At 46.9% G+C, this 22,312-nt stretch overlaps 1 protein-coding gene across 1 annotated transcript in view; it reads left to right on the plus strand.

Moving 5' to 3' along the window:
• The window catches only part of arid4b (AT-rich interaction domain 4B), a 203,098-nt gene that overhangs the window by 169,407 nt on the left and 11,379 nt on the right, over positions 1 to 22,312 (plus strand). The window contains exons 22-23 of the mRNA XM_085996722.1: positions 19,542 to 19,652; positions 21,740 to 21,967. Coding sequence (XP_085852848.1) covers positions 19,542 to 19,652; positions 21,740 to 21,967 — 339 coding nt within the window. The remainder of the gene's footprint in view (positions 1 to 19,541; positions 19,653 to 21,739; positions 21,968 to 22,312) is intronic.

Genomic DNA, 22,312 nt, shown 5'->3' on the forward strand with positions numbered 1-22,312 from the left:
AGGCTGATACCTGGGATGGCAGGAATGACATATGAGGAGAGATTGGATCGATTGGGCTTGTACTCGCTGGAGTTTAGAAGAATGAGAGGGGATCTCATCGAAACTTATAAAATTCTAACAGGACTAGACAGACTAGATGCTGGAAGGATGTTCCCGATGGTCGGGGAGTCCAGAACCAGGGGTCACAGTCTAAGGATAAGGGGTAGGCCATTTAGGATAGAAATGAGGAGGAATTTCTTCACCCAGAGAGTGGTGAACCTGTGGAATTCTCTACCACCGAAGGCAGTAGAGGCCAATTCATTAAATATATTCAAGAAGGAGTTGGATATATTTCTCAAGGCTAAAGGGATCAAGGGGTATGTGGAGAAAGCAGAGACCGGGTACTGAATTTGGATGATCAGCCATGATCGCATTGAATGGCGGAGCAGGCTCGAGGGGCCGAATGGCCTACTCCTGCTCCTATCTTCTATGTTTCTATGAACACCTCTATCAAATCTCCTCTCGACCTTCTCTTCTCTAAGGAGAACCCCAGCTTCTCCAGTCTATCCACGTAACTGAAGTCCCTCATCCCTCGAACCATTCTTGTAAATCTTTTCTGCACCCTCTCTAAGGCCTTCACATCCTTTCTAAAGTGCGGTGCCCAGAATTGGACACACTGCTCCAGTTGAGGTCGGACCAGTGTTTTATAAAGGTTCATCATAACTTCCTTGCTTTTGTACTCTATGCCTCTATTTATGAAGCCCAGGATCCCGTATGCATTTTTACCGCTTTCTCAACCTGCCCGGCCACCTTCAACAATTTGTGCACATATACCCCCAGGTCTCTCTGTTCATGCACCCCCTTTAGAATTGTACCCTTTAGTTTATATTGCCTCTCCTCATTCTTCCTACCAAAATGTATCAGTTTGCATTTTTCTGCATTAAATTTCATCTGCCACGTGTCCGCCCGTTTCACCAGCCTGTCTATGTCCTCTTGAAGTCTATCACTATCCTCCTCACTGTTCACTATACTTCCAAGCTTTGTGTCATCTGCAAATTTTGAAATTGTGCCCTGTACATCCAAGTCATTAATATATATCAAGAAAAGCAGCGGTCCTAGTACTGACCTCTCGGGAACACCACTGTATACCTTCCTCCAGTCTGAAAAACAACCGTTCACCACTACTCTGTTTCCTGTCACTTAGCCAATTTCGTATCCATGCTGCCAGTGCCCCTTGTATTTCATGGGCTTCAACTTTGCTGATAAGATAACTAAAATGGAGTGACAGCTAATGGGATGACCGGTGAAGATAAGAAACCTAATGCCAGTGATGTCCACCTACAATTTAAGGGTGTGCTGATTCTATAAGTTTGCCGTCCCAACACATTTAGTTTTGCACTGATGTCCAACGCGTAAGTGGACATTCGAATCCGATGTGCGTCCAAAGTGAAGCGGAATGAGACTCTCCTTCAGAAGTCTCACTCTACTTTGCTCTCGTGTCAGGTTGAGCCCCCACTCCAGACTCAGGCTGCCTTTACAATGTAACTAGTGTCAGTGAGACTGCTTAGCATCAACACTGCAATTGTGGTGTAAATGCAGCTTCAAACTGTCGGGACGTACAAGGAGAGTATGAGAGAAAATGTTATATCAAGTCTATTGACAAAAAATTATACTCCTGAGTCTCCCATCTTGGTCACGGTGACGGAGGCCACCAGGCCGCAGCCAAGCGCCGTGCTTCCTCAAACCTTGGCTCCGAGCCAGGAGGAAGCGCAGAGTGTTAAGAGTGAGACTGACAGCACCAATGAGGTGGATAGTGTGACAGGGGAGCAGCAAGAGGGACAGTCGGAGGGTAATGTCTCCCCAACGGGGTTTGACGCCAGCATTAGCTCCAGCAGCAGCAATCAACCCGAGCCGGAGCATAAGGAGAAAGGTAAGGAAGCATCTGAAACAAAGGCGTTTGTTCAACAAACTCAAATTATTGCAAAGAAATTGGCTGGAATTTTAGGATTGCTCTGTGTGTGTGAGAGTGTGCATGAGTGTTTGCACAAGCAGACTTTTACCCCAAACTTTTAATTTGTTGCAGCTTTGCTGTTTAAAATCCTTTTATAAATCACTGACTTTCGTTGCTCCGAAGGGGAATCTTGTTTTTGTTGCTCCTTGAGGCAAAGAAAATGGTTGCACAGGATTTGTGGGAATGACGTTCAGGTTTGATCATCGTACAGTTGTGTTCTGATTGGTATAGAATCATAGAATGGTTACAGCACAGAAGGAAGCCATTCGGCCTGTCGAGCCCGTGCCAGCTCTCTGCAAGAGCACTTCAGCTAGTCCCCTTTCCCCGGAGCCCTGCAAATTTTTTTCCTTCAGGTACTTATCCAATTCCCTTTTGAAAGCCACGATTGAATCTGCCTTCACCACCCTTTCAGGCAGTGCATTCCAGATCCTAACCGCTCGCTGTGTAAAAAGGTTTTTCCTCATGTCGCCTTTGGTTCTTCTGCCAATCACCTTAAATCTGTATCCTCTGGTTCTCGACCCTTCCGCCAATGGGAACAGTTTCTCTCTATCTACTCTGTCTAGACCCCTCATGATTTTGAACTACGATGGTCTGAGGCGCGCGTTGGGTAGGATTGATTGGGGAATGTCACTCAAAGGGTTGACGGTGGATAGGCAATGGCAAACATTCAAAGACCGCATGGATGAACTACAGAATTTGTTCATCCCAGTTTGGCATAAAAATAAAACAAAAAAGGTGACTCAACCGTGGCTAACAAGGGAAATTAGGGATAGCATAAGATCCAAGGAGAGGACATATAAATTGGCCAGAAAAAGCAGTAAACCTGAGGATTGGGAGCAGTTTAGGAGTCAACAAAGGAGGACAAAGGGATTAATTAAGAAGGGGAAAATAGAATATGTGAGTAAGCTTGCAGGGAACATAAAAACTGACTAAAAGCTTTTATAGATATGTGAAGAGAAAAAGATTGGTGAAGTCAAGCGTAGGTCCCTTGCAGTCAGAATCAGGGGAATTTATAATAGGGAACAAAGAAATGGCAGACCAATTATTAAATATATATTTTGGTTCTGTCTTCACAAAGGAGGACACAAATAACCTCCCAGAGATGTCGGGGAACATAGGGTCTGATGAAAGGGAGGAACTGAAAGAAATCAGTATTTGTAGGGAAATGGTGTTAAGGAAATTGATGGGATTGAAGGCCGATAAATCCCCGGGGCCTGATAATCTACATCCTAGGGTACTTAAGGAAGTGGCCCTAGAAATAGTAGATGCATTGCTGATCATCTTCCAACATTCGATGGAATCTGGAACAGTACCCATGGATTGGAGGGTAGCTAATGTTACCCCACTATTCAAAAAAGGTGGTAGAGAGAAAACTGGGAATTACAGACCGGTAAGCCTGACATCGGTAGTGGGGAAAATGCTAGAGTCCATTATAAAAGATGTAATAGCAGAGCACTTGGAAAACAGTGACAGGATCGGACAAAGTCAGCATGGATTTACAAAGGGTAAATCGTGCTTGACTAATCTACTGGAATTTTTTGAGGATGTAACTGGTAAAATAGATAAGGGAGAACCAGTGGATGTGGTGTATTTGGACTTTCAGAAGGCTTTCGATAAGGTCCCACATAAGAGATTAGCATGTAAAGTTAAGGCACATGGGATTGGGGGCAAGGTACTGACTTGGATAGAGAACTGGTTGGCAGACAGAAAGCGAAGAGTTGGAATAAACGGGTCTTTTTCCGAGTGGCAGGTAGTGACTAGTGGGGTACCGCAGGGATCGGTCCTTGGACCCCAGCTATTCACAATATATATTAATGATCTAGACAAGGGAACTAGATGTAATATCTCCAAATTTGCAGACGACACAAAGCTGGGTGGGCGTGTGTGCTGTGAGGAGGATGCCGAGAAACTCCAGGATGATTTGGACAGGTTGGGTGATTGGGCAGAAGCATGGCAGATGCAATATAACGTGGATAAATGTGAGGTTATCCACTTTGGTAGCAAAAACAGGAAGGCAGATTATTATCTGAATGGTAATAGATTGGGAGAAGGGGAAGTGCAACGAGACCTGGGTGTCCTTGTGCACCGGTCGCTGCAGGTGGTTAAGAAGGCAAATGGTATGTTGGCCTTCGTAGCGAGAGGGTTTGAGTACAGGAACAAGGATGTCTTGCTGCAGTTGTACAGGGCCTTCGTGAGACCACATCTTATATTGTGTGCAGTTTTGGTCGCCTTATCTGAGGAAGGATGTTCTTGCCATGGAAGGAGTTCAGCGAAGATTCACCAGGCTGATACCTGGGATGGCAGGAATGACATATGAGGAGAGATTGGATCGATTGGGCTTGTACTCGCTGGAGTTTAGAAGAATGAGAGGGGATCTCATCGAAACTTATAAAATTCTAACAGGACTAGACAGACTAGATGCTGGAAGGATGTTCCCGATGGTCGGGGAGTCCAGAACCAGGGGTCACAGTCTAAGGATAAGGGGTAGGCCATTTAGGATAGAAATGAGGAGGAATTTCTTCACCCAGAGAGTGGTGAACCTGTGGAATTCTCTACCACCGAAGGCAGTAGAGGCCAATTCATTAAATATATTCAAGAAGGAGTTGGATATATTTCTCAAGGCTAAAGGGATCAAGGGGTATGTGGAGAAAGCAGAGACCGGGTACTGAATTTGGATGATCAGCCATGATCGCATTGAATGGCGGAGCAGGCTCGAGGGGCCGAATGGCCTACTCCTGCTCCTATCTTCTATGTTTCTATGAACACCTCTATCAAATCTCCTCTCGACCTTCTCTTCTCTAAGGAGAACCCCAGCTTCTCCAGTCTATCCACGTAACTGAAGTCCCTCATCCCTCGAACCATTCTTGTAAATCTTTTCTGCACCCTCTCTAAGGCCTTCACATCCTTTCTAAAGTGCGGTGCCCAGAATTGGACACACTGCTCCAGTTGAGGTCGGACCAGTGTTTTATAAAGGTTCATCATAACTTCCTTGCTTTTGTACTCTATGCCTCTATTTATGAAGCCCAGGATCCCGTATGCATTTTTACCGCTTTCTCAACCTGCCCGGCCACCTTCAACAATTTGTGCACATATACCCCCAGGTCTCTCTGTTCATGCACCCCCTTTAGAATTGTACCCTTTAGTTTATATTGCCTCTCCTCATTCTTCCTACCAAAATGTATCAGTTTGCATTTTTCTGCATTAAATTTCATCTGCCACGTGTCCGCCCGTTTCACCAGCCTGTCTATGTCCTCTTGAAGTCTATCACTATCCTCCTCACTGTTCACTATACTTCCAAGCTTTGTGTCATCTGCAAATTTTGAAATTGTGCCCTGTACATCCAAGTCATTAATATATATCAAGAAAAGCAGCGGTCCTAGTACTGACCTCTCGGGAACACCACTGTATACCTTCCTCCAGTCTGAAAAACAACCGTTCACCACTACTCTGTTTCCTGTCACTTAGCCAATTTCGTATCCATGCTGCCAGTGCCCCTTGTATTTCATGGGCTTCAACTTTGCTGATAAGATAACTAAAATGGAGTGACAGCTAATGGGATGACCGGTGAAGATAAGAAACCTAATGCCAGTGATGTCCACCTACAATTTAAGGGTGTGCTGATTCTATAAGTTTGCCGTCCCAACACATTTAGTTTTGCACTGATGTCCAACGCGTAAGTGGACATTCGAATCCGATGTGCGTCCAAAGTGAAGCGGAATGAGACTCTCCTTCAGAAGTCTCACTCTACTTTGCTCTCGTGTCAGGTTGAGCCCCCACTCCAGACTCAGGCTGCCTTTACAATGTAACTAGTGTCAGTGAGACTGCTTAGCATCAACACTGCAATTGTGGTGTAAATGCAGCTTCAAACTGTCGGGACGTACAAGGAGAGTATGAGAGAAAATGTTATATCAAGTCTATTGACAAAAAATTATGCCAAGAAGTTATAAAGGTTGTTTTAGTGTGAAAGAACGAGCTGCTTTGGATAGAATTACTTTGATCTGCTTTAAGGGTATGTACACCGAGCTGCTTTTACTGTAGTCGGGCTTTTTGAAAGCAGCAGGCTTCACTCCTAAAAGTCGGCTTCCAATTTAAATTTACATTAAGTTTTTCAGTTGTGGAGATTCTACATATTTAGCTGAATAGTAGTGCTTTTTAAAAAAATTAATTTTTGAGATATAGGTGTTGCTGGCAAGGTCAGCATTTATTGCCCTTCCCTAGTTGCCCTTGAGAAGGTGGTGGTGAGCCGTCTTCTTGAACCGCTGCAGTCTGTATGGTGAAGGTACTCCCACAGTGCTGTTAGGTAAGGAGTTCCAGGATTTTGACCCAGCGATGATAAAGAAACAGGCGATATATTTCCAAGTCGGGATGGTGTGTGTGATTTGGAGGGCAACTTTGAGGTGATGGTGTTCCCATGCACCTGCTGCCCTTGTTCTTCTAGGTGGTGGCAGTCGTGGCTTTGGGAGGTGCTACCGAAGAAGCCTTGGCGAGTTGCTGCAGTGCTCACTAATACACGGAGGTTTTTGGAGCTTGGGCAAGTTTGAGTAACATTATCAGGATTGAATCATTATCACTGTGTGCAGGTGGTGGTAGAGCAGCTGGTGGATGTCATGATGTTTGGGTGGGGTGTGAGATGTTGGTGTCTGACTCAATGTGCTGTCAGTGCCCCGCCTCCTTGGGGGAAGGATGGGCATCGTAGAATGATACAGCACAGAAGGAGGCTATTTGGCCCACCGTGCCTGTGCCGAACATGGACAGGCTGGGGAAAGGGACACCCTGTTCTGTGTATCTGCAACTTGAAATGCCTGACCATTAGCTGCTGACGTATGCCCACATGGTTCTTGTGGCAGGAGTCTCGTTACATGGAGGGATGAGGTGGTCATCTCACTGATAGTCACAGTAACTACACGCACTAGGGCGAGCGTTGGTGTTGATATAAGAACAATTAAAATAAATTCATCCCTACTTTAGTTCTAAATATTGTTTCCAATGTTATGGGAATTATAATTATCTGCTCTCCAGTAACTGTATTGAAAATATTTCTCTTTTTGTATGAAAAGGCATATCTGGTTTCTGTTCGTGCTGCAGGCTAGAAAGTCAAATATGCAAAGTTTCACTTACCATAAGGGACGTATTTGAAATAGTTGCTGGCCTCTCTTCAGAATGAAATAACTTGCATTTACACAGCACCTCATCACTTCCTCAAGGACATCCAACAGCGCCTCGTAACCAGTGGAGTCCTTTTGAAATATAGTCACTGTCGTATAAGCAAACACAGCACATCTGGGGCTGCACAGATGGCAAACGTTAACCCGCGTTTGGTGGGGTTGGTCGGGGGAGCGATGTTGGCCCAGGACACCAGGAGAAGATTCAGCTCTTCGCACAGTGCCAGGATACCCTGTGGCTGAAGAAAGAAAGTATTGAAATGGAGGAGGGAGAAGAAGGAAATGTCTTGATTGTGCAGCAGAACCTTACTGGCAGCAATACTGCATCAGGGGTTAGGATATCGGACCGTACAATTTAGCTGGAATTCTTGGCTCATTCACTGTAGAATCTGGAATCCTAAGTGGCTTCTTTTAAAGTTCAGCGGGTTCGATCTTGACTTTGTGCGATAGTGTGAAACGGGCGATAGCGAGTTTTATGTCCCTGTTTTTTACTTCCATTGATTTCAATGGGGAGAGATGTAAAACGGGCTGTTGACTCGCTATCACCTGTTTCACACTATTGCACAAAGTCAAGATCGACCCCCAGTGAGTGAGCATTGGTTCGGGAACCCTGACCTACAGGAATGAAACCGGACGTATGAGCTTACACAGGAAGCTCCTAGGTTTGATCCCCAAGCTATACGGAGTTTGTTGATCTCAGCCAGAGTGGCAGTAGGGGCACAACAATTGGTGTGATCCCCCCTCCCCAGGGTTAGGAAGAGGGGAAACTGCCCACCATTCTCGCTGCCAGGCCACCCCTACTGAAAGTTGACATGCGTGTTCGATGGGGCCATGTTTTCCTGCCGGGAAATCAAGAACTTGCATTTCTATAGCGCCTTTCTCGACACCGGGACGTCCCAAAGCACTTTACAGCCAATGAAGTACTTTTGAAGTGTTGTCTCTGTTGTAATGTAGGAAATACAGCAGCCAATTTGAGCACAGCAAGGTCCCACAAACAGCAATGAGATAATGACCAGATAATCTGTTTTAGCGATGTTGGTTGAGGGATAAATATTGACCAGGACACTGGAGAGAAGTCCCCTGCTCTTGGAATAGTGCCATGGAATCTTCTATGTCCAAAATGACAGCGCAGCACTCCCTCAGTACTGCCCTGGGAGTGTCAGCTTGGATTTGCTCAAGTCTCTGGAGTGGGACTTGAACCCACGACCTGCTGACTCAGGTGAATGTACTTGTAGTCGAGTCAATGATTGTTACTCGGACGGGGTAATGGGGCTATGGCACACAAACAAGGAGTTGATGTCTTGAGGAGGGGAGAAATGTTGTCCGTGGTGAGGGGAGTCTATTTGATATTGTATGGAGGCCACAGCATCTGGACCTGTAGTGACAGTGTTACTGAACTAAAGGTGTGGGCAGAACTTCCACACGCTGGTTTGTCATGCATTGCCTGTCTGTTAAATACAGAATGAGCCCCAGCAGGTAGCACTGGTTTGGTACTAGACTAATCTAATCCAACCTAACTTCTTAATAGCAGGTCCTTGTGAAATACAGCCAGCACCTGACCTATTTAGTTTCCTGTGTACATGAATAACAAACTAATTGAGGTGTTTAAGATCATTAAAGGAGCTGATGGGGTAGATTGAGAGAAACTATATCCTCTGGTGTGGGGGAGGAGTCCAGAACAACGGTCCATTACCTGAAAACTAGAGCCAGGCCGTTCAGGGGTGATATCAGGAAGCACTTCTTCACACAAAGGGTAGTGGAAATCTGGAACTCCCCCCCACCCACCCCCCCCCCCAAAAAAAAGCTGTTGAGGCTGGGGGGTCAATTGAAAATTTCAAAACTGAGATTGATAGATTTTTGTTAGGCAAGGGTATTAAGGGTTGCAGAAGCAAGACTTCTTGCTTGATGGGAGTTAAGATACAGATCAGCCTTGATTTAATTGAATGACGGAACAGGCTCAAGGGGCTGAATTACCTCCTCCTGTTCCTTTGTCACTTTACCATTCTGGCTCAGTTAGAGACATATAATCAGTGCAGTCTCCTTTGTCTCAAATTTGGTCTGATAACATTCCTCTGAAGTGCCTTGGGGCGTTTTACTATGTTGAAGGCGCTCTATAAATGCAGGTTCTTGTTGATCTGTCGCTCCAGTGAGATTTAGGTGACTGATAATTTGCTGCAAGTTTGAATTGGAGTAGAATCATTCACTGCTAATAACTGGAGAGTGTCAATATTTCCAAGAATGTGAGCATTGTAACTTTAATAAATAAACACACTTCAGAAGAAGTAAGACAGGAAAAGTTTAAATTGGAAGAAGAATGTATTCAGGGACAGATTTCTTTAAAATGATTTCTGCACCATGCTTTCTCGGTGTCTTAGTGAATAAATGCCACCATGTGGTCTATTGTGGTACTGTCATCTTCTTCTTAGGCAGTCCCTCGGAACCGAGGATGACTTGCTTCCACATTAAAAATGAGTTCGCAGGTGACTGATGAGTCCAATGCAGAACCTACAGTCTCTGTCACAGGTGGGGCAGACGGTGGTTGAAGGGGCGGGTGGGTGGGGTGCTTGGGTTGACGTGCGCTGCCTGCGCTTGGTTTCCGCTTGCTCCCAGCGAAGAGACTCGAGGTGTTTGGCGCCTTCCCGGATGCTTCTCCTCCACTTTGTGCGGTCTTGGGCCAGGGATTCCCAGGTGTCGGTGGGGATGTTACATTTTTTCAAGGAGGCTTTGAGGGTGTCCTTGAAGCGTTTCTTCTGCCCACCTGGGGCTCTCTTGCCGTGCCGGAGCTCCGAATAGAGCGCTTGTTTTGGGAGTCTCGTATCGGGCATGCGGACAATGTGACCCGTCCATCGGAGCTGATTGAGCGTGGTCAGAGCTTCGATGCTGGGGATGTTGGCCTGAGCAAGAACACTGACGGTGCGCCTGTCCTGCCAATGGATTTGCAGGATCTTGCGGAGGCAGCGTTGGTGGTACCTCTCCAGTGCTTTGAGGTGCCTGCTGTACATGGTCCATGTCTCTGAGGCATACAGCAGGGCAGGTATCACTGCTGCCCTGTAGACCATGAGCTTAGTGCCAGGTTTGAGGTCCTGGTCTTCAAACACTCTCTTCCTCAGGCGACCGAAGGCTGCACTGGCACACTGAAGGCGGTGTTGGACTTCGTCGTCGACGTCTGCCCTTGTTGACAGTAGGCTCCCGAGGTATGGAAAGTGGTCCACGTTGTCCAAGGCCTTGTCGTGGATTTTGATAATCGGGGGGCAGCACTGTGTGGCAGGGGCAGGTTGGTAGAGGACTTTTGTCTTACGGATGTTTAGTGTAAGGCCCATGCTCTCGTATGCTTCGGTGAAGGTGTTTACGATGGTTTGGAGTTCGACCTCCGAGTGAGCGCAGACGCAAGCATCGTCTGCATACTGTAATTCGATGACAGAGATGGGACGACCTTGGATCTGGACTGGAGGCGACAGAGGTTGAACAGTTTCCCATTTGTTCTGTAAATTAGCTCCACTCCAGTGGGGAGCTTACTGAGGGTGAGATGGAGTATTGCAGCAAGGAAGATTGAGAAGAGCGTTGGTGCGATGATGACAGCCTTGCTTGACCCCGGTTCATACGTGAATTGGGTCTGTGGTGGAACAGTTGGTCAGGATCACAGCTTGCATGTCGTCGTGAAGCAGGCGGAGGATAGTGACAAACTTTTGAGGGCAGCTGAATTTGAGGAGGACACTCCATAATCCCTCACGGTTGACAGTGTCGAAGGCCTTTGTGAGATCAAAGAAGGCCACGTACAGCAATTGGCGCTGTTCCCTGCATTTCTCTTGTAATTGACGTGCGGTGAAGATCATGTCCATTGTGCCCCTTAGTGGGCAGAACCCGCATTGCGACTCTGGGAGGAGCTCTTCGGCCACTGGGAGAAGGCGATTGAGGAGGATTCTTGCGATGACTTTCCCTGTGGCAGATAGCAGGGAAACTCCTCTGTAACTACCGCAATTGGACTTGTCACCTTTCTTGAAGATGGTCACAATTACGGCGTCTCTGAGATCCCCTGGCATGCTCTCCTCCTTCCAGATAAGAGAAATTAGTTCATGAATTTGCACCAGTAGTGCTTCTCCGCCATGCTTTAGTGCCTTGGCGGGGATTCCATCTGCTCCTGAGGCCTTGTTGTTCTTCAGTTGTCGGATGGCCTTTTCAACCTCATGCCGGGCTGGGGTTGTGCTGAGATGGTGGTGGGTAGCATGCTGTGGGATGGAGTTGAGGACACTCGTGTCGAAGACAAGAGTCGTGGTTAAGGAGATCTTCGAAGTGCTCCCTCCAGCGGGCACTGACTGCTTCCCTGTCCTTGATGAATACCTCTCCGTTCTTGGCCCGCAGTGGGGAAGGGCCTTGGGTGCTTGGGCCGTAGATGGTCTTGACTGCGCTAAAAAATCCACGCATGTCGTGGTTGTCGGCTAGCTGCTGGATCTCCTGCGCTTTCTCCACCCACCATCTGTTTTTTAGGTCGCGAGTTTTTTGTTGGACCTCGGCCTTCAGGCTTCTGTAGAGCTGCTTTCTTGTTCTCGAGTTCTGTTGCTGTTTCCAGATCAGAAATGCCTTGCGCTTGCGGCTTATTAGCTCCTGGATCTCCTGGTCATTCGCGTCGAACCAGTCTTGGTGTTTCCTGGTTGAGTGACCGAGCGTCTCTTCACAGGTGTTGATTATGGAGGCCTTGAGTGCAGACCAGACGCTGTGGGCACTCTGTGTCTCTGCATCACTGGGAGTCATCAGGTTTTGTGAGGCGCAGGCTGAATAGGGCTTTCTTAGCGGGATCTTTGAGTGCTCCAGCGTTAATTTTCCTGCGGCATTGTTTCTGTTGCTGCCGCTGTTTTGGGGCTACATTGATGGAGGTGACAGAGCGGATTAGGCAGTGGTCTGTCCAGCAGTCATCAGCTCCTGTCATGGCGCGGGTGATGCGGACGTCCAGCAGATGCCAGTGCTTGGAGCGAGGGTGCTGCCATGAAGCCTTGTACTTGTCTCTCTGACGGAAGAAGGTGTTGGTTATGACGAGGCCATGTTCTAAGCATTTCGACAGGAGGAGGGTACCGTTGGAGTTGGCTTTCCCTACCCCCTCTCTGCCGATCACACCTCCCCAGAGGTCTGTGTCCTTTCCAACTCTGGCGTTGAAGTCGCCAAGGAGGATCAGCTTGTCGCCTGTTGGGACTCGGGACAGGGATTGTTCGAGGCTGGAGTAGAATTCCTCTTTGGTCTTGTCTGTGGCTTCCAGTGTTGGGGCGTACGCACTGATGACCGGAGCGCACTGGTTTCGGGCTAGGGTGAGTCGAAGAGTCATGAGGCGCTCGGTTATACCACTAGGGGAGTCTCTGAGACGCCCGACCAGTTCATTTTTTATGGCGAAGCCTACCCCATGGAGGCGGCATTCTTCTTCAGGTTTGCCTTTCCAGAAGAAGGTGTAGCCACCGCCTTGCTCCTTGAGCTGGCCTTCCCCTGCCCGCTGGGTCTCACTTAGGCGGCGATGTCAATGTCGAAACGTCTGAGCTCCCGGGCAACGATAGCAGTACGGTGTTCCGGCCTGTCACTGTTGGGGTTGTCCATGAGGGTCCTGACGTTCCAGGTCCCGAACTTCATTTTAAAGGGTGGAAGATGCCTGTGCGTGAATTCTTTTAATGTGGGGTGGCCGTTGCACACCAGCTACCACACGGGCTTGACAGAGCAAGGTCTTGGTCCAATGGCAAGGGGATCCAAGATGATTGGAGACCAGGCTCTGCTACATCGGCCTAGCACACACACAAACAAACATACTGCTACTGTCCTCCTCCCTCCTTCCCGCAGGTCCTCTTTGCTTGGGTTTCGTAGGATTCATTGTGGTCCTCCCGACCTCGCTGTTGGCCCATGCCGCACCTTCCCTGGGCCCCGACCCCGATGTTGGTCCATGTTGCGCCACTCCTGGGAGTGTGGTACTGTACTGACACAAAGACCAGAAAAATCCTGCGCTTTTGTCTTTGCATTTACACAGCACTTTATCACATCAGCCAGTGAAATACTCTTGAAGTGTAGTCACTGTTGTAATGACATGTGACAGCCAATTTGTGCACAGCAAGCTCCCAGAAACAGTGAAATGAATGACCGGATAATGGGCCTGAATTTCCGATTAGAGGCTTCCTGTGGGTGGATGCCTCCGATTGGAAAAAATCTATGCACGTACCTGCTGGCTTCGTACATCCCGAGACTTCCGATCCTGGGCCTCTCCACTACGAAATGCGCAGAGTCCCAGGGTCGCATGCAGTTTGCAGGCGCCCCTGAGATCACGAGGGCCATGGGGAACCAATCAAAGAAGGGAATCCCCCTGCACACTTTAGACAGGTCCGTATGGACAGATCTGTCAAAAGTATGAATGGGGATCACTTAAAAAAAAAGTTAAACATTAAATACATTTTTTTAATCACTTATTTAAAATTAGTTAAAATTACATTCAATTAAATATTTTAAACAAATTTAATTTTTTGAAAAAAATAAGTTTTTTACGGGGCTAAAACTTTTTTTTTAAGTATTTAAAAATTATAAATGAGTGGGAAAATTTTAATTTTTAAATTTTTTTTTTAACTCTTATGCTGGTAAAAGCAGGTCTTACACCTGCTTTTACCAGGCGTAAGATTTTTAAAGGCTTTCAGCGGGCAGAAGATGTGCAGAAAGCGCAATTCCCTGCCTGCGGAGGCCCATCTCCCGGGCATGCGTGCGATCTGTCGAGGATTCTGGACAGATCGCAAGTGCCGGGTTTCAATGCATGCGCTTCGCACCTCGTACGCACCCATGGGGTCGCCAAATCCAGCCCAATCTGTTTTAACGGCATTTGTTAGGATAAATATTGTCCAGGACGCTGGGGAGAACTCCCCTGCTCTTGTTCCAAATAGTGCCGTGGGATCTTTTACATACACCTGAGAGAGCCTGGTTTAATGTTTCATCCGAAACACGGCACCTCCGACAGTGCAGCACTCCCTCAATACTGTAGTGGGAGTGTCAGCCTGGATTATGTTCTCAAGTCTCTGGAGTGGGGCTTGAAACCACGACCCTCTAACACTGAGCCAAGGCTGACCATGTCCTCACCGTATTTCTACAAGTCTTGTACTTTCCACAGCTGTGTTGTATGTGAGCTCTCATTCTGGCATCGCACCTCATTTCCTTTTCTCATTAGTGGCAGTTCTGGTTCTAAACAGAAAAAGAGTGCATGTGACAGATGTCAGGTCGAGAATACATCGGAGAATCAGGCTAAATATAGAAAGTTCAAAGGAGAAGTGAAAAAGGAAATAAGTGGGTATGAGAATAGAATGGTAGTTAACATAAAAGGTAATCCAAAAGTCGTCTTTAGGCATATAAATAGTAAACAGGTAGTAAGAGGAGGGGGCCGATTAGCGTCCAAAAAGGAGACCTACGCATGCAGGCAGAGGGTATGGCTGAGGTGCTAAATGAGTACTTTGTATCTGTCTTCACCAAGGAAGAAGATGCTGCCATAGACATAGTGAAGGAGGAGGTAGAGGAGATACTGGATGGTGTAAAAATTGATAGAAGAAGGTACTAGAAAGGCTGGTTGTAATGAAGTAGATAAGTCACCAGGAGCAGATGGGATGCATCCTCGGATGCTGAGGGAAGTGAAGGAAGAAATCATGGAGGTACTGGTCATAATCTTCCAATCCTGCGTAGAAACGGGGGTGGTGCCAGAGGACTGGAGAATTGCAAATGTTACACCATTGTTCAAAAAAAGGTGTAAAGATAAACCCAACAACTATAAGCCAGTCTGTTTAACCTCTGTAGTGGGGAAGCTTTTAGAAACAGTAATCAGGGACAAAATTAACAGTCACTTGGACAAGTGTGGATTAATTAAGGCACAGACAGATAAATCGTGTTTAACCAACTTGATTGCATTTTTTGACGAGGTAACAGAGAGGGTTGATGAGGACAATGCAGTTGACGTGTACATGGATTTCCAAAAGGCGTTCGACAAAGTGCCGTAAACAGGCTTGCCAACAAAGTTTAAGCCCATGGAATAAAAGGGACAGCGGATAGTGGTGAACGGTTGTTTTTCAGACTGGAGGAAGGTATACAGTGGTGTTCCCCAGGGGTCGGTACTAGGACCACTGCTTTTCTTGATATATATTAACGACTTGGACTTGGGTGTACAGGGCAGAATTTCAAAATTTGTAGATGACACAAAACTTGGAAATATAGTGAACAGAGGAGGAGAGTGATGGACTTCAAGAGGGCATAGACAGGCTGGACACGTGACAGATGAAATTTAAAGCAGAAAAGTGTGAAGTGATACATTTTGGTAGAAAGAATGAAGAGAGGCAATATAAACTAAAGGGTATAATCCTAAAGGGGGTGCACAAATTATTGAAGGTGGCAGGGCAGGTTGAGAAAGCAGTTTAAAAAGTTTATGGGATCCTGGGCTTCATGAATAGAGGTATAGAGTACAAAAGCGTGGAAATTATGATGAACCTGTATAAAACACTGGTTCGGCCTCAACTGAAGTACTGTGTCCAATTCTGGGCACCGCACTTTAGGAAGGATGTGAAGGCCTTGGAGAGGGTGCAGTAAAGATTTACGAGAATGATTGCAGGAATGAGAGACTTCAGTTACATGGATAGACTGGAGAAGCTGGGATTGTTCTCCTTGGAGCAGAGAAGATTGAGAGGAGATTTGATAGAGGTGCTCAAAATCATGAGGGGTCTGGACAGAGTAGAGAGAAACTGTTCCCATTGGCGGAAGGGTCGAGAACCAGAGGACACAGATTTAAGGTGATTGGCAGAAGAACCAAAAGCAACATGAGGACAAACTTTTTTACTCAGCGACTGGTTAGGATCTGGAATGCAATACCTGAAAGGGTGGTGGAGGCAGACTCCATCACGGCTTTCAAAAGGGAATTGGATAAGTACCTGAAGGAAAACATTTTGCAGGGCTACGGAGAAAAGGCGGGGGTGTGGGACTAGCTGAAGTGCTCTTGCAGAGGGCTGGCACGGGCTCAACGGACTGAATGGCCGCCTTCCGTGCTGTAACCATTCTATGATTTATGTAAGTTATTCATTCAATGTGTGTCAGTTAACTTTGTGGCTCATTGTGTAAACTGTGAATCTAATAGCAGCTAGTCTTGGCATGTTACAATCGAGGTATTAGCTATTGGATGTATTTTCTCACTGCTCCTGTATTGCAAGCTCAGTACTGATTCCTTTTGAGTGCAGTTTGTTCCACACTAAGTTCTTTCCCCAGATGGGCACAAATCCCACTGCAGTATTCCGTGTGAGAGGTGATCTTATTGAAACGTATAAGATTCTGAGGGGGCTTGACAGGGTAGATGCTGAGAGGATGTTTCCCCTCGTGGGGGAATCTAGAACTAGGGGGCATAGTTTCAGAATAAGGAGTCGCCCATTTAAAATAGAGATGTGGAGGAATTTCTTCTCTCAGAGGGTTGGGAATCTTTGGAATTCTCTACACCAGAGAGCTGTGGAGGCTGGGTCATTGAATATATTGAAGGTGGAGATAGACAGATTTTTGAACGATAAGGGTCAAGGGTTATGGGGAGCGGGCAGGGAAGTGGAGTCGAGGCCAAGACCAGATCAGCCATGATCTTATTGAATGGTGGAGCAGGCTCGAGGGGCCAAATGGCCTACTCCTGCTCCTATTTCTCACATTCTTATGTTATTCCTGGTGCCTTGCAGTGGACAAGCTGTGTCAGACACTCCGAATGTGGCACTTGAAATCCCAGAGAATAATGTTGCAAGGGAAGTCCTAACCTCTCTATACCAGCGTCAGCTGTGGCTCAGTAATAGCACTCTCACCTCTAAACCCCACGACACATTTGAGCACATATTCCAGGCTGACACTCGCAGTGCAGTACTGAGGGAGTGCTGCACAGTCTGAGGGGCTGCCTTTCGGATGAGACGTTAAACCGAGGCACCGTCTATCCTCTCTCTATTACAACACTGTTTCAAAGAGGAGCAGGGGAGTTATGGTCAATATTTACCCCTCAACCAACACCTTAAAAAAACAGATTATCTGGTCATCATCGCATTGCTGTTTGTGGGAGCTTGCTCTGCACAAATTGGCTGCCACGTTTCCTACATTACAACAGTGACTACACTTCAAAACAAAAATATTTCTTTGGCTTTGAAGCGCTTTGGGATGTCCTGAGGTCGTGAAAGGCGCTATATAAATGCATGTTCTTTGGGTTTTATTTCTACACTGCAAGAGATCTGTACAGCTCACAGTAAAAGCACAAGGACTCTGGGCAGACATGGAACTGGGAGTCAGGACACCTTAATGTGTCCTCATAAGGTACTGATCAATTCACATTCAGAATCATTTGATAGCAGGCCTTTTGGGGGGGTTATCAAAGCTTAAGATGTCCTGCAGCTCACTCACCTTCAGCGAGAGTTGGCGGCGATCGTGCGTTTGTGGTCACTGCGTTTGATTAAGAAATCCTAGATTTCCTTGTTTGACCCGAGGTCAGTTCTGTAGAAAAGAAGCTTTAACCAGGGAAGTGTTCGCTGATTCACTCACTCACACTGCTGTCTGGCCCTCAATTACACAGAAAATATTGACTGAAGCTGGGCCAGGGATCCTAGCTTTTACCTCCCTCTCCCACTGCAGCCTTGCTGTTATAAGCAGCTGTTACTGTTGTGGGCCCCATTGGAACTAGCACTGTGGTTTCATTCGGATTAAATGTGGAATCTGAACTTCCAAAATTCTTTTCACAGTGAGTGAGGATAAAAAACAAGTAAGGCTGGCATTTCTACAGCGCCTTTCACCACCTCAGGACGTCCCAAACTGCTTCATAGCCAGCAAAGTACAGCATGTGCTAGTACTGAGGGAGTGCTGCACTGTCGCAGGTGCCTTCCTGAGACGTTAAACCGAGGTCCCGCCTGCCTTCTCAGGCGGAAGTAAAAGATCCCACGGCACTATTCCAAGAAGAGCCGGGGAGTTCTCCCTGTTGTCCTGGCCAATATTTATCCCACAATCAACAGCACTAAAAACAGACTATATCTGGCCCTTCATCTCGTTTGTAGTGTGTGGGAGCTTGCTGTGCACAAATTTACGGCTGGGTTCCCGACATTACAATAGTGACTACACTTCATTGGTTGTGAGGCAGTTTGGGACGTCCTGACTGTATAAATGCAAGTCTTTCTCACTGCTGAGCTATAGATCAAAACAAGCCTAAAAGATTGCCTGGATTTGGGAAAGAGCGGACAGAATTGAAGATTTGCGATTTTAATATGAAAACCTAAATGCAGCTCATGCAGCCTTGGCCATAATGTGGATGGGTGTAGTTTTGTGAACTCTCACAGCCAGTGAGCTGGTCTGCACTCCTGAGGTCCACCCACCTTTCTCTGCCACATTCCTGGGCCATGGGAGCCTTCTCCTCCATGCCAGATTTTCCATGTTTCCCTCCCCTTCTGCTATCCTGCTGTAATCATTTACACCTCCTCTAGACCCATCTTTTGTTTCTTTACTTGTCCCATTAACACCTCCTTTTGCCTTGCACCATCATCCCTTTTGTCAGGTAGTCACACCCTATCCCAGACCTTCCCAGCCACCCTTTCCTCTGGCTCCACAACTGCTTAAAAACTGTTAAATCTCTTAACATCTTCCAGTTCTGATGAAAGATCATCGAACTGAAATGTGAACTCTGTTTCTCTCTCCACACAGACCTGCTGAGTGTCTGCAGCATTTTCTGTTTTCATTTCAGATTTCCAGCACCCGCAGTACTTTTGCTTTTGTGAGCTATTGTCCTTGATTTGTACTCTCTGCAACCCCGAAGCTTTTGGTTGTCACTTGCTGTACAGGATGCAGGGTCTCACCAAATGCATGTCTCCTGCAGAAGGTAACCTCACAAAGGCTGCGGAGAAGAAATGGAGATTTGGTGATCATTCGAAGTAGGGGTGGGAGGAGGCTCGTGTGGAGCAATAACACTGGCATATTATATTATTCCGGCATACACCAGTTGGGCCAAATGGCCTGTTTCTGTACTGTAAATTCTATGTAGTTGACAAGGGTGCCCTCTTGTGTAGAGCCTACGATACAACTTTTCTGACTCTGATCCAATCTGTCAACACCGTGCTCCTGTGAAATGTCAGCCTTTATCATGTTTGAATGTAAAATGCTAGTGTTTGACATTGGAAAACAGATGGCCCATTAGTGTAATGTGATTAGATGTGAGTGCTACAGGCTGTACTTTCACAGTAAACTATTGCACTTGCCAACCATTTTGACCATGTTGTATTCCAGGTAGAGAAGATTAAAGGAGCTCGCAATTTATTCTAGGCATTAGGAGTCAGGATAATGCTGTTGTCCTCTGTTTGACTTTGAATTCTTTTGATCTGAAGTATGATTTCATTTTTCTTTTTGTTTCTTTCCAGTTGCTACTGGTCACAAAAGACCAAAAGATGCTCAGGGAGGAAGCTCAACCAAGAAGCAAAAACGCAGTCACAAACGTTCAGGGATTAACAATAAAAAGAAAAGCCGGACCGGTGAGACACTTCGTAACTACCGCTCGTGTTCAGCAGTATAAGTGGTCGTGAACGCTTTGTGGGGGATTTTGTGTGTTTTTTCTCCTGGCTATGAGCACTCCCAGCCAAGGAGGAAACCCGCTCTCCCGCATCTGCAACTCATGTTAGAGCGGCTCAGCATCATTCTTCCTACTGATTTCCTTCTCCACTTTCCCCACCCTCCATCCTCCTCCCAGGCTGGACTCTGCTTTGTGGCTCCCAGTGACAACGACTGACACCAGCAGTTGTTCAGCTGACCAGTCCCCCAAGCTCTGGAATTCCCTCCCTAAACCTCGCCATCTCTCTACCTCTCTCTCCTCTAAGACGCTCCTTAAAACCTAGCTCTTTGACCAAGCTTTTGGTCTCCTGTCCTAATATCTCCTTATGGGGCTCGCTGTCGGTTTTTGTCTGATGACGTTCCTGTGCAGCGCCTTGGGACGTTTCACTACGTTAAAGGTGCTGTATAAACTCAAGTTGTTGTTGTTTCTATGCCTTGAAATTACACTTCATTCACATTCTAGACTGTAAGGATTAAAAAACACACCAGCTGAAATCATTTCCTCTTCCTTAACTTCCTTCAGTGAAGATATCGCTCAGAGAGAATATGCTGCCGGTTTCTTGCTGCGTGTGCTTTCTGTATGTGCCAGCAGGAGAGTTTCACCAGAGTAGGAGGGAGACCGATTGCCCTTGCAGTGTGACTTCACGGCTATTTCCATATCCATTCTCATGCAATATTTCATAGAATCGTACGGTACAGAAGGAGGCCATTCAGCCCATCGTGCCTGTGCTGGCTCTTTGAAAGAGCGATCCAATTAGTCCCACTCTCGCGCTCTTTCCCCATAGCCCTGCCATTTCCCTTCATTTTTTTCTTTTTGTTTTGGTCGCCCCCCCCTCTGTGCCACGGGATACTGGGGAGTCCAAGCTAAGTTGTCCATCCTGCGTTGTCTCCCACCCCCTGGGTCTGGGCTCTAGGTGGTGTATCCCCGATGGGACATCCAGCCTCAGGAACGTGCTGTGCCTTTGATGCGGTACATTGGGGCACAAATACAGACAATTGCAAACTGACTCTTAACATCAATCAAATTTTTAAAAAAAGATTCTGTGCCACATTTGAAAATTCAATTTGCATTTCCAAAAGAAGATTTGTAATTGCCCTTGTTCCTTATATTTTCTGACTTTTAGCATTTTTTTCTCTCCCCTCCTGGGTATGTTTAGTTGGTATTGGGGTACAATTGCACATTGCCAGTTGTCCAGTACCATGTCCCAGTGACCATTGTGTGTGTCAGCTTTAATACCAAGTGCCAGTTGTTTGATTGTCATAGCCAAGCCCGATGGCTGCCCCCGGGCACTTTCAATGGGGGTCTCATGATCAGGAGGGGTAACTCCTGCCTTATATTTATTTTTCACCCCAACCCAGGGGCGTTGAGACCAATGCCGGCATTCCCCTACCACTGCTCCAGTTGAGAGGTGCGAACTCAGCGTGGATAGGGGATAAAACTAGGTTCCGTCCTGAGATGTATAGTGCAGCTGTCACTGGGCAAACCAGGGGGAGGAGGGGGGCATTAGCGGAGTCGGTTGCTGCATTTTGACTTCGCACCCTGATTCAGCTGCTGCGCTCCTGCCGTGTCTGACTCTCTTTCTACTGTGGTCGTGGGTTCAAGCCACAGACTTGAGTATATTATCCAGGCCGACGCTCCCAGTGCAGTACTGAGGGAGTGCCGCACTGTTGGACGTGCCATCTTTTGGATAAGACGTTTAAATGCCCTCTCGGGTGGATGTGAAAGATCCCACTACACTATTTCGAAGAAGAGCAGAGGAGTTCTTCGCCGATGTCCTGGACAATTTTTATCCCTCAACTAACATTAAAAAAAAACTAACAGATTATCTGGTCATTATCTCATTGCTGTTTGTGGAATCTTGCTGTGCACATATTGGCTGCCGCGTTTCCTACATTGCAACAATGACTACACTTCAAAAAGTACGTAATTGGCTGTAAAGTGCTTTGGGACGTCCTGAGATTGTGAAAGGCACGATAGAATGCAAGTCTTTCTTTCTTTCTACCTGTGCAGCAAACAGCAGCGATAGTGAAGAGATGTCTGCAGGTGAAAATACTGCCAAATCGGTACAAGTGAAGAAGAGTTCCTCCGTGCTACCATCAGGCATCAACTCCTTGCCAGGGAGCACATCATCCGCCAAAGTACTGGCCCTTGGAAAGTCTCCTAGGAATGGGGAGAAGGATGCTGCACAGGAGCAGAGCAGCAGGTCGTCCAGGACCTACAAATGGAGTATTCAGATGGGTGAGTTTGTCTCTTTTTGGCAATAAAGTAACTTGAAATGTTTTCTGTTGCATAGTAAGGTGGGAAGTCATGGGTGGCAGTTTACACTTCCCAAGGGAACCCATCAAAACTTTCTCCCCTTCCTTCCCTCCTGAAAACAGTAACTCTCGCCAAGCACTCGCTGGCCCTCCAGCCCCATGCCCTGGCTGCTGTTCTTGTATGCGAGCCTAGACGTGAGTACAGGTAGGCTATTAGTGATGGTGGATTCGAGCCCCACTCTGGACAGTGAGCAGTGACAGGAGCTTTGGCCTGTGACATCCAGTGGGGTGTTTGGGTCCTGATGGTCAGCTCCCCCCACCCCATCAT

This window comes from Somniosus microcephalus, chromosome 9 (assembly GCF_052327205.1).
Source record: "Somniosus microcephalus isolate GS21.2 chromosome 9, FLI_Smic_1.0, whole genome shotgun sequence".
NCBI lineage: Eukaryota > Metazoa > Chordata > Chondrichthyes > Squaliformes > Somniosidae > Somniosus > Somniosus microcephalus.